The 13,415-nt window shown below is 20.7% G+C and overlaps 2 protein-coding genes across 2 annotated transcripts in view; one reads left to right on the top strand and one right to left on the bottom strand.

Annotated features, from left to right (window-relative positions):
* Nucleotides 1-7,103, bottom strand: part of LOC117171783 (malate synthase-like) — a 21,929-nt gene extending 14,826 nt beyond the window's left edge. Inside the window, exon 1 of the mRNA XM_033359392.1 lies at nt 6,887-7,103. Coding sequence (XP_033215283.1) covers nt 6,887-6,983 — 97 coding nt within the window. The 5' untranslated portion in view covers nt 6,984-7,103. The remainder of the gene's footprint in view (nt 1-6,886) is intronic.
* A 3,059-nt stretch (nt 7,104-10,162) lies between these two features.
* Nucleotides 10,163-13,415, top strand: part of LOC117170766 (asparagine synthetase domain-containing protein CG17486) — a 26,601-nt gene continuing 23,348 nt past the window's right edge. The window contains exon 1 of the mRNA XM_033357803.1: nt 10,163-10,192. Within this exon, the coding sequence (XP_033213694.1) occupies nt 10,163-10,192 (30 nt within the window). The remainder of the gene's footprint in view (nt 10,193-13,415) is intronic.

Genomic DNA, 13,415 nt, shown 5'->3' with positions numbered 1-13,415 from the left:
AGAATTGATTTTGCGCGCGCGGCTTTAAAATTCTGTGAGTTGGATCGAGCAACTAGCGTTACTACAATTGATCTAGAGGACGAGACTATGCAGCATAATTAATTGTTTTTGAAGCTAAATGCCACTATTTAGTTAAAAACTAATTTTTTGGTATAAAAATTGGTGTTTTCGGGTTAAAAATTCAACTGTTTTGAAAAAATTTACTTTTTGGTTTGAAAATGTAACATGTTTCTTAAAAATTACTTTTTTTAGTTAAAAATTTCAATAATCTATATTTATTTAAAAATTGATATTTTTTAGTTGAAAGATTATGCATTAACTTGAAAATTCATCATTTTGGTGGAAAATGCAACTATTTAGTTAAAAAATAATTTTTTAAGAAAATTCATGTTGTCGGTTCAAAAATTCAACTTTTTGAAAATTAATTTTTTTTGGTTACAGATTCAACTAATTAAAAAAAAAATCATTTTTTAAATTTCAAAGTGACTTTTTTTAGCTAAAAATTTGACTAATCCATTTTTAGTTGAAAATTGATATTTTTTAGTTGAAATATAATGCATTTACTTCAAAATTAATCTTTTGGGTGAAAAATGCCACTATTTAGTTAAACATTAATTTTTTATAAGAAAATTCATATTTTCGTGTTAAAAATTCAACTGTTTGGTTGAAAATTAATCTTCTTTGCTTAAAGATTAATCTAATTTGTTGAAAATTTGTTTTTTAAAAAGTTAAATTAACATGATTTTCTTATATTAAATTAAAATCTTTTTCAGTTTAAATATAAACTAATACATTTTTTGTAGAGATAGCAGTTTTCGATAAAAAATTACACTACTTGATTAAAAATTAAACTAATTTGTTTAAAATTCATATTTTGGTTAAAGATTCATTTCTTTGGTAAAAAAATTTAACTATTTTGTTGAAAATGATTTTTTTTCAATTAAAATTTAGCTAATCTATTTTTAATTCAGAGCTGATTTTTTTTTAGTTGAAATATCATATATTTAAATAAAAATTAATCTTTTTGGTGAAAAATGCCACTATTTGGTTGAATAATAATTTTTTGAAGAAAACTCATATTTTCGGGTTAAAAATTAAATTAACTGTTTAGTTGAAAATTAATCTTATATGGTTGAAGATTCAACTAATTTGTTGAAAATACGTTTTTTGTGTTTGTTCAATTAACATGTTATTTTTATATCAAATTAAAATAATTTTTGATTTAAATATTAACTATTACATTTTTTTTTTATAATTCATCGTTTTTGGTTAAAAATCAAATTACACGTTTGAAATTTGAACTTTGTTAAAAATTCAAATTTTAGTTAGAGATTTATCTCTTTGCTTGAAAATTTAAATATTTTGTTAAAAATTCAAATTTTTTTAAATTGAAGATTACTTTTACTATCTGAAAATATAAGTAATCTATTTTTATTCAAAATTGATTTTTTAATTAAAAATGCATATTTTTTTGGTATAAAGTATTTCTTTTCTGTTGAAAATTAATTTCTTGAAATGAAAATGCATATTTTTGGATTGAAAATTCAACTTTTTGGTTGAAAAATCTTTTTTTTTAGCTAAATTTTTTGGTTGAAAATTTATATCATTGATTAATTTTTTTATTTTCGAATTTTATAATCTTGCAAAATGCGCTTTAATACTTGACAACAATAAATTATTATTTAAATATTCCTATCGTCTTTTATCTAAAAAATATTTTTTCCATGAAAAAATTTGTTTTCAACCAGAAAGATGAATTTTCAACTAAAATGATTAATATTTAACTAGAATACAAGAATTTTTAAAAGAACAAATGCATTATCAAAAAAGAAGATTAATTTTCAATTAAAAACATTAATTTTCTACCAAAAATACGATTTTTTAACAAAATACAAGAATTTTCCACTTAAAAAAAGATAAATTTTAAGTAAAAAATAGAATAGTTAAATTTTCTGTGACAAAAAATATTCTCAACCAAAAAGATGAATTTTCCCAAAATTAAATAAATTTTCAAAGACAAATATTAATTAAAAAAATATGATTAAAAAAAAATGGACTCTAAGACCTATCTTGAAAATATAAAAGTTGAATTTTAAGTAAAAAAAAACTAATTTTATACAAAAAATAGAATTTTTAACAAAATAGTTTGCAATTGTCTTTGTTGGAAAATTAAATTATCGAAAAAAAAACTTTAAAAAATTAATAGTAATGACAACTAGATTTCTCGCAATTTTTTTAATGATTTAGGTTTTATGTAAAATGATTAATTTTCAGCCTAGAAGATTTAAAAGTATGTGGAAAATAATGTGAAAGATTTTAAGACAATTTGTTTAATTTGTGTAGCATTAAAAAAAATTATAGGACAACTCTGATTTATTTCAAAAGATATTTTGAAGTTTTTAAATTTTCAAAAAGATAAAAAAACAATTTTAGACATAAAAACATTTCAAGAGAATAAAAAAATTATCTTATGATTTCTAGGAAAATTAAAGAAGATTTTTTTAGTTTACAAAATTTATTTTAAGAGAGCATTTAAAAATATTTCAGAAAATTCCAAAAAATTTCTATAATTTCCCAAAATTAATCTGGAAGCTTGAAACACAATTTTAGAAATAATTTGAGTAAGTTTAAAAGATATTTATGAGTTTTCGAAGTTTTGTAGAGTTTGAAAATATTTTAAAATTTCCAAAGATTTCCGAAAATTTATCACATCTATATTCTCAAATTTTTACCAAACACAAAAAGTCCAAAATATCTTTTAAAATCTTCCAATTTTCCCTAAAATTTTTAAAAGCGTTAAAAAAAAATCTGGAAGATTTCAAGGCAATTTTTAAATATTTTTACAATTTTTAAATTTGGTAGAACAAAATCGAATTATTTGAAAAGATTTTTAAAAGGTTTAAAGTATTGAAAAAATTAAAAATTCGTAAAGTTTAAAAAAAAATTGGAAACAAAATATAGATTTTTAACAATTTTGAAGAAAAATTTAGAAGTGAATTAAGAATTTAAAAAGATTTCAAAAAATAAAAAAAATGGAAAAGTTTCCAAAACATTCAGAACGATTTAAGGGCAATTTTTATAATTTTGAAATTTTCACGAAATGTTCGGAAAAGTTTGAGTCAGTTTAAAAGATATTTAGAAAATTGAGAAATTTTGAAGATATTACAATAATTTCAAAGAAAAAGTTTTCCAAAGATTTATCTTTTAAACTGACCCGAATTTTTCGTCAAATTGTCTAGAATCCTGAAAAATAAACAAAATTTTCTTTAAAATTTTGGATTGACGATGCTATTAAAATATTTAAAAAAGTATTTTGAATGTTATTACCCAAAGTTTATAATCGGTTCGACAAGTCTTTTGCATTTTCTCTTCCATTCGCTATTCGCGATCCAAATTGAAAAGCCCTTTTCGGAAAATTTGCAGCGTTTTTCAGATTTAGTTTTCTAGCAACTAGTCGCAAAAGTAATTTATCTCCCAAGCCACAAGGCATTTCGTCTATTGGACAGCATCTAAATACAATAAATAAAATAAAAGTTAACATACAAGTTTTAATTTAATAATTCTTTTTTCAGATTCGAGTTTTTCTTTTGATGCATAAATAAGTTTTCGATGCTAAAGGACAAATAAATAGAAATAAAAATTTTCAAATTTATATAATTTAAATTCAATATAATTAATTAATTTGATCATTAATTAACCTTTTTTAAAAAAGTTGTAGTCACATTTAAAATCATTTAGATTTTATTTTAAGGGAATAATTTTAAGTTTTTAAGATTTGAAATCTTCAAAAGTTAAAATTAATTAAATTTATTTCGACTTATTTTCAAAATATGTAAAAAAATATGGAAGATATTAGGACCGTTTTTTAAATTTTTCATGATTTAAAAAAGAAATTACGAAAACTTTTAATTATTTCAAAAGATATCTAGAAGTTTTGAAAAGATTAAAAAATAACGTAAATCTTAGTGAAATTTAAAAAAATTAAAATTAAAATGTAGATTGTTGAAGATTTCGAAAAAAGACATTTTAAAAATTTTGAAATTTTTAGAAAACTTGAAAATTTCAAATAACTTTATTTTTCAAAGAGAATTTTAAGGAAGAAAAAATTTCAAAACATTCCAAATGATTTTATAAAACTTCCAAAAATGATGCAGATTTTTAATTTTAGAAAAAATTCGAGTAAGTTAAAAACATATTTAGAAATTTCAAAAAAGTTTAGAGAATGCAAAATTTGAAAGGATTTCAAAAAATTTTAGGAGCGACTGAATGATTCCTCAAAAGGAAAATATTTGAAATAGAATATTCCCGAAATTATAAAATTAAAAGTACTTTATTTCATTATTAAAAAATACATTAATTGTTTAGATTTAGGAATTTTATAATATCGGCAAATTTATTTGGGTAATTTCTCTATTATCGGGAATTTTCCAATTCAGTAATTTTAATTTTAAGGCATTTTATAATTTAGGGAATTTTCTGTTGAGAAATTTTTTTAACTCATTTTTAACGAATATTTGAAACATTTCAGGATATTTCAAAAGATTTCGAAATTTGTAAAAAACAAAAATAATTCGGGAGATTGAAAGGTAACTCTTTTAAAACATTAGGAAAAATTCGAACAATTTCAAAATATATTTAAAAAATTTTGAAGTTTTGCAAAGACTAAATAAAAATTCAATTTAAAAAATGTTTCAAAACATTGTAAAAGATTTCTAAAAATGTTTTGAAAAAACCTGGAAGATTTGAAGGCAATTCGTTTTATTTTAAAGGATTTTTCAAAATTGTATACAAATTTTGAGTCAGTTTAAAAGATATTTAGGAGTTTCAGAATTTTTGATGATGGAAATAAGTTAAAACTTGAAAATATTTCCGAAAACTTATCAAATTTTTTTTTGAAACTTCTAAAAGTCCTAAATATTTTTTAAACTGTCTTCAATTTTCCATAATATTTGGTAACATTCTGTAAAATTAAAAAAATTAAAAATTCGTTTTACAATTTTCTAGATTATTTTTCAATCTTTAATTAAAAAATTGTAATTTATTTGAAAATTTAAATTTAATTAAAAATTTAATTAACTTAAAAATTTAGACTTGAATTTTAAGGTTCAAAATCTTTTGATAAATTAATATTTCTTTGAATGATTTTTTATTTTGAAACATGATTTTTAAAAGAAAATTTGAAAATAATTCAAAATATTTTTAAAGATTTCTAAAAAGGTTTTTAAAAAACTGGAAGGTTTTAAGACCATTTTTTTATTTTAAAAGATTTTTCAAAATTTTATGCAAAGCTTGTGTCAGTTTAAAAGTTATTTAGGAGTTTTAGAATTTTTGGAGATTAAAAAAAAGTTGAAACTTGAAAATATTTCCTAAGACTTATCAAATATTTAAAAAAATTTTTAGAACCTTCTAAAAGTCTTAAATATATTTTAAACTGTCTTGAATTTTCCATAAAATTTGGTAATGTCCTGTAAAACCAAAATTTTGTTTCAAAATTTTCTAGATTATTTTTCAACATATTAAAAATCTTTATCAATTTCTTCAAGAATCTTATAAAAATTATATTTATATAACCATAAAAAACGGAGAATACTTTCCTTAGATCTAATTTAGGCTTCAATTTTAAGTTTAAAATATTTTAATAAATAAATAATTATTTGAAAGTTTTATATTGAATTAAAAATAATTTTTTAAGATTAAAAAAAACAAAAACTAGAAGCTTTATAAGAATTTTTAAGAGTTTTAAGAGAGCTAAAAATGTTGTTAAGATTCCTCGAAAATTTTCTAATAATTTTTTATTTCGAAACATGATTTTTATTTAATTTAAAAATATTTCGAAATGTCTTAAAAGGTTTCTAAAAATGTTTTTAAAAAACTGGAAGATTTTGAGGCAATTATTTTCATTTTTAAAGATTTTTCAAAATTGTATAAAAAATTTGAGTCGATTTAAAAAAAAATGTAGGAATTTTAGAAATTTTTGAAATTAAAAAATAGTTAAAACTGGAAAATATTTCCGAAAATTTGTCAAATATTTTTTAATTTCTTTGAAATTTCTAAAAATTCCAAATATCCCGTAAAATAATTTTCTTTCACAATTTTATGAATTGTTTTTCGACATATTTAAAATATTTAAAAATCTATTTAAATTTTTCAAGAATCTTATAAAATTATATTTATATAACTCTAAAAACAAACTAAGAATACTTTCCTCAAATTTGATTTAGGCTTGAATTTTAAGGTTCAAAATCGTTTAACAAATAAATAGTCATTTGAAATTTTTATATTGCATTAAAAATAATTTTTGAATATTAAAAAAAAATGTTGTTAAAATTCCTCGAAAATTTTAAAATGATTTTTTATAGAAAATTTAATAATGTTTCAAAATATTTCAAAATATTTCTAAAAATGTTTTTAAACAGCTGGAACATTTTGAGCCAATTATTTTCATTTTGAAAGATTTTAAAAAATTTGGTCACAATTTTGAGTCAGTTTAAAATATATTTAGGAACTTTGGAATTTTTGGTGATTGAAAAAAGAAACAAATAATAATTAAAATAAAATAAATTATATTTAATAATTATTAATTAAAAATTAAATTTCCTTAAAACTTCTGAAAGTCCCGTATTTTTTTAAAACTGTCTTGAATTTTCCATAAAATTTGGTATAAATGAATAAAAAACATAAATTTCAACTTCTATTTTAAATAGTGTCGATTAAAGGTCTAGTATTTGGAGAAGCGATTAAGGGTTCGAATCCAGGTTGAGGCAGATTTTTTTTCTCGTTTTTCCAATTATTGGACCGGTAATCAAAACTATTTAATATTAAACATGAAAAACTGGAAACTTAATTATGTTCCCATTCAAGATTTTCAATAAATCTACAGACTCACCTTTCCCAAGGAGGTAAACTTTGAATATAATCAACAAGATCTTCATCCAAATAAGGATATCGAGCTTGCTTTCCATGATCAGAAGTAACCCTATCATCTCGACCTAAATTTCTTTCCGAAATCCTGTTCAATTCTAATTTTAATTCTTGCGTGAGAAAATTCCATCCTTTGTGTTTTAACATTGTCCTGTGTCTCATGTAACCACCAAATAATTCATCAGCACCCATTCCGAGTAAAAGAATTCTAGAGGGAGAATCATAAATTTCTCCTTTTAAAAATCCAATTCCTCGACTCGCGAACCATAAAGCACAGCCTAAACTTTCATCAAGAATTGTCCCGAGTGGATAAACTAAATCGGAAATGTGACAAATTCGATAGGCGTTTAATTCTTCTTGCGATATATTCACCTTTAAGAGAAATACAAAATTTTAAGAGATTTTTAAACACATTTTATACTAATAATTATAAAGATCGAATCCATTTAAAAAAATCTAGCGGGAGATTCATTTCAGAACCTATTTAAAAAAATATATTTGCAATTAAATAATAATTAATTATTTAAACGATTGAAAATTGGATAAAAAATGTTTAAAAACATTTCAGTCGTAAAAAAATGTATGGCAAAAAAGAGAGGAATAAAGCTCATATGCGTCTATTTTGCGCGAAATTGTTTATAGTTTACTTGAATTTTAAACTTCAGGAAAATTAAATTTTAACCCTTAAAGTGCTTGTGGGTATTAGACACCCCAAGCAATTTTCAAACTCTTATAAACCTTACTTAATTCGAGAAAATTGAGTAAGTGTCGCCATCTAGCCTTAGTTGGAGAAACTAACTGTAAGTAAAAACGTTTAGCATACTGCGTTACTGCGTCAAGCGTCAGTCTACTAGCAAAAGCTGCTGAAAGGTGAGGTACAAAAATTGAGGGGTATTAAACACCCAGTGTGCACTTAGTGAGTAAAAAAGTAATTTTGGAGCAAATTTTGTAAACATTTGATTGATTTTTGTTTACTTTCCAATGTAAATATAGCAAACGAAATGAAATAATAATTTTTTTTTTTTATTATTTCATGCTTTTTTTCATTGTAGATGGCTTATAACTTACGGCAGCGCGACATGCGACAGCAGACTGAGGATGTGTTGAATAAAACATAATTGTTAAAATACAGTTATACGTGTCTCTTTTTCAATTTCTTGTATTTTTATAGTAGAAAATGTCAAAGTTCCTCAATTTTTATGATAATAAATCGATTAAAAATCAAAAAATCTGATTCATAATTTTATCATAAAATTGACTTTTCAACTGTGCAAATAAATATCTTTTTTGAAAGCACACATGTTGCAACATTTTCTTTATGAAATTACACTACTTCAAAAGTATAGTCATAAATTTTCAGGTTCAAATTATTAAAATTTAGTGAGCTATAAATTTTTAAGTAAAAAAACCATTTTTCACTTTTCTTCAATAATTTTTTAAACAAACTTAAAATTGATAAATGGCTATAAATTCAACTCTACCTTATGAAAGATACCTTAAACTATATCGGATAATTTTATTGTGACAAAATATTCAATAGGGGTTGAACAATACATGATTAAATACGCTGGGGTATTAAACACCCACGATGCACTTTACCGTGATTTTTACCATGTATGCACTTTGAGGGTTAAACTTGATATCACTCAACAATTACGACTTATAAATTTGACATTGTATAATTTAAATGTGAAATTTTCTATTTTTTGAAAAATGGATTTGAAATTAGCCGATTTGAAATATTTTCGATTTATAAAATGTCAAAATTTTAAGGCTTGAAATTACAAATAATTAAAACTTTGAATACGGATTCATGCATAAATTACAAACCCAATTTTTCTCTTTCTTTGTAGCTCAAATTTTTAGATTTAAAACATTTTCTCTTGTTAATTTATTTTTTCATTTTGTTTGTTTATTTTTGTATTATTTAATGCTTTTAACGGGTTTTTCCTTAATAATTTCGCTTCTCAAAAGGCATCGCTAAAATTTAGGACATTTTGCATTATTACTTATAAGGTTTTTCATTAAAAAAAAAAAAAAATTATTTAGTTATTTCTATGTGTTATCAGTTTTTATTTAAGAGATTTAAAGAATATGCTTTTATTTGTATAATTGTGAATAACACGTAAGTACTATTTTTCAATTTTTTCATTTTTAGTTGTTTATTTATTGTAATTTCTTCAGTTTAATTATTAACAGGATCGCCAAATTTGGGAGTTTTCCAAATTATTATTTATAAGGTTTTTCGATACAAAAAAATTATTGAGTTATTTTTTTATCCGTTCAGTTAATTATTTATGAAACTTTAAAAAATATTTTTATAATTGAGAATATTATAAAAACCGGAATTTTCTCCAAATTTTTAATTTTCTAGTTTTTTTCTTTTTTTAACTTTCTTAGTTTAGAAAAAATATATATTTTAGTATCTGATAAAATTATTTTTTAATTTTTCAGTTAAAATTCTCGTTAACAATATGTATGTATTCATATAATAATTGGGAAAAACACGAAACCAGGGTGTTTTTCAAATTTATTCATTTTTAATATTTTAGTTATATCTTTCATATTTTTTTTTCTTTGAAAAATTTCTGTTCTGAAAGGGCACCGCAAAAATTTGGGAGTTTTATGCATTATTTGTAAGGTTTTTCAATTTAAACAAATTATTTAGTTATTTTTTATATTTTTAGTTTTTTATTTGAGAGACTTTAAAAAAACATATTTTTTTATTCTGAATAATTTTTTCCTGAAATGACAGCAAAAAATTTGGGAGTTTACGCATTATTATTTATAAGGTTTTTCAATCATAAACAAATTATGTTTTTTTATATTTTTATTTTGTTATTTTATACTTAAAAATTTTTTTTTCATATGTATACTTATAAATGACATGTAAGCCAGATTTAAAAAAAAAATTTATACCAATTTGTTTTTGGAACTTATTTAGTTAATGAAAAAATATATTTTCAGTTTTTCATATAGTTATTTTTTCAATTTCTTCAGCTTTTTATTTAAAAGACTTCATGCAATTTTGTAAAATTAAATATATATATTTCTGGTATTTTTATTGTTATTTTTTTTAATTTCTCAAGCTGTTTAGTTATTAACATCATTTTTTTATTCATATAATTTTCAAGAATATAAGAACCGGGAGATTTTTAAAAAAATTTTTATTTATTGTTTTATTTTTGGGTTATATCTTTCCGATTATATAATTCCGATTCTAAAAGAGCATCGCCAAAACATGGGATTTTTCCAAATTATTATTTATAAGGTTTGTCAATACAAAAAGTTATTTAGTTATTTTTTATCCGTTTAGTTCATTATTTATAAAACTTAAAAAAATACGTTTTTATTTGTATAATTGAGAATAATATAAAAACCGGAATTTTTTCCAATTTTTTAATTTTCTAGTTTTTTTGTTGAACTTCCTTAGTTTAAAAAATATATATTTTTTTAGTTTCTCATATAATTATTTTTTAATTTCTTCAGTTAAAAAAATTGGTTAATTTTTTTAGAAGTGAAAACTTTTAGGTTAATTTTTTTATCTTTCGTTGGCAAAATCTTTGAAATCTTTGTGATATGTTTTGAAATATTCTAAACAAATTTGAAATATTTTAAAATCATTGAATTTTAAATCTTTATGTCATTTTTAAGAAATCTTACAAAATATTTGTGAAATATTTTGTATTTATTTGAAATGATTGAAATCTTTTTAAAATATTTTAAAATCTTATGAGAAATCTTTATGTAATTTTTAATGAATCTTAGAAATATTTGTAAAATGTTGGCAAAATCTTTGAAATCTTTTTGAAATATTTTCAGATTTTCTAAACAAATTTGAAATCATTAAAAATTTTTAATATCTTTTGAAATCTTTGAAATCTTGTGCACTGTAACCCTTTTTAAACTCTTTGAATTTGAAAACTTTATGTACTTTTTAAGAAATTTTAGGAACATTCGTGAGATATTTTGCATTTATTTGAAATCTTTGTGAAATATTTTGAAATCGTCTAAACAATTGGAAATAATTTAAAATCTTTGATTTAGAAATCTTTATGTAATTTTTCAGAAATCTTAGAAATATTTTTGAAATGTATTAAAATTTTTTCAAAATCTTTGAAATCTTTTTGAAATGTTTTGAAATTTTCTAAACAAATTTGAAATAATTTAAAGCCTTTGAATTCTAAGTCTTTATGTCATTTTTATGAAATCTTACAAAATGTTTGTGAAATATTTTGTATTTATTTGAAATTTTTGTGAAATCTTTGAAATCTTTTTGAAATATTTTGAAATCTTCTAAATAAATTTGAAATAATTTAAAATCTTTGAATTAGACATCTTTATGTAATTTTTCATAAATCTTCGAAATATTTGTGAAATGTTTTAAAATGCTGGCAAAATCTTTGAAATCTTTGTGAAAGGTTTTGAAATTTTCTAAACAAATTTGAAATCATTTAAAACCTTAAAATTTTTTTTTAGTCTTTGAAATCTTGTGTACTGTAACAATTTTTAAAATCGTTGATTTTGAAATCTTTATGTAATTTTTAAGAAATCTTAGGAATATTTCTGAGATATTTTGCATTTATTTGAAATCTTAGTAAAATATTTGGAAATCTTTTGAAATTTTAGTAAAATATTTAAAACCTTTGTGAAATCTTTTAATTTTGGTAAAACCTTTGAAATGTTTGTGAAATATTTTGAAATCTTTTAAAATTTTGGTATAATCTTTGAAATCTTTGTTAAATATTTTGAAATCTTCTAAACAAATTTGAAATAATTTAAAATCTTTGAAATATTTGTGAAATATTTTTTATTTATTTGAAATCGTTAGAAATCTTTTTAAATGTTGGCAAAATCTTTGAAATCTTTGTTAAATGTTTTGAAATCTTCTAAACAAATTTGAAATAATTTAGAGTCTTTGAATTTAAAATCTTTATGTAATTTTTAAGAAATCTTACGAATTATTCGTGAAATATTTTGTATTTATTAAAAATCTTTGTGAAATATTTTGAAATCTTCTACACAAATTTGAAATAATTAAAAATATTTGAATTCGAAATCTTTATGTAATTTTTCAGAAATCTTAGAAATATTTGTGAGATCTTTTAAATTTATTTGAAATCTTTGTGAGATATTTGGAAATCTTAGTGAAATGTTTTGAAATAATTTAAAATCTTTGAATTTGAAATCTTGATGTAATATTTAAGAAATCTTAGAAATATTTGTGAGATCTTTTAAATTTATTCGAAATCTTTGTGAAATATTTGAAAATATTTTGAAATTTCTGTGAAATGTTTTGAAATTTTCTAAACAAATTTGAAATAATTTCAAATCTTTTAATTTTAAATCTTTATGTAATTTTTAAGAAATATTTGCGAAATATTTTGTATTTATATGAAATCTTTGTGAAATACTTTGAAATCTTCTAAACAAATTTGAAACAATTTAAAATCTTTGAATTTGAAATCTTTATGTAGTTTTTCAGAAATCTTAGAAATATTTTCGAGATATTTTAAATTCATTTGAAATCTTGTGAAATATTTGGAAATCTTCTAAACAAATTTGAAATAATTAAAAATTTTTGAATTTGAAATCTTTATGTAACTTTTCAGAAATCTCAGAAATGTTTGTGAGATCTTTTAAATTTATCTAAAATCTTTGTGAAATATTTGGAAATCTTTGTGAAATGTTTTGAAATTTTCTAAACAAATTTGAAATAATTTAAAACCTTTGAATTTTAAATCTTTATGTCATTTTAAAGAAATCTTACAAAACATTTGTGAAATATTTTGTATTTATTTGAAATCTTCTAAACAAATTTGAAACAATTTAAAATCCTTGAATTTGAAATCTTTATGTAGTTTTTCAGAAATCCTAGAAATATTTGTAAAATATTGTATTTATTGGAAATCTTCTAAAATGTTGGCAAAATCTTGGAAATCTTTGTTAAATGTTTTGAAATCTTCTAAACAAATTTGAAATAATTTTAAATCTTTGAATTTTAAATCTTTATGTAATTTTTAAGAAATATTTGTGAAATATTTTGAAATCTTCTAAACAAATTTGAAACAATTTAAAATCCTTGAATTTGAAATCTTTATGTAGTTTTTCAGAAATCTCAGAAATATTTTTAAGATCTTTTAAAATCATTTGAAATCTTTGTGAAATATTTGGAAATCTTTGTGAAATGTTTTGAAATTTTCTAAACAAATTTGAAATAATTTAAAATCTTTGAATTTGAAATCTTTATGTAATTTTTCAGAAATCTCAGAAAATGTTTTGAGATCTTTTAAATTTGTTTGAAATCTTTTAAAATGTTGGCAAGATCTTGGGAATCTTTATTAAATGTTTTGAAATTTTCTAAACAAATTTGAAATAATTTTAAATCTTTAAATTTTAAATCTTTATGTAATTTTTAAGAAATATTTGTGAAATATTTTGTATTTATTTGAAATCTTAGGAAAATGAGATCTTCTAAACTTATTTGAAATATT

The sequence above is a fragment of the Belonocnema kinseyi genome, chromosome 4 (assembly GCF_010883055.1).
Source record: "Belonocnema kinseyi isolate 2016_QV_RU_SX_M_011 chromosome 4, B_treatae_v1, whole genome shotgun sequence".
NCBI lineage: Eukaryota > Metazoa > Arthropoda > Insecta > Hymenoptera > Cynipidae > Belonocnema > Belonocnema kinseyi.
The sequence above is the reverse complement of the archived record's forward strand: the minus strand, read 5'-3'. Positions and strand labels throughout refer to the sequence as shown.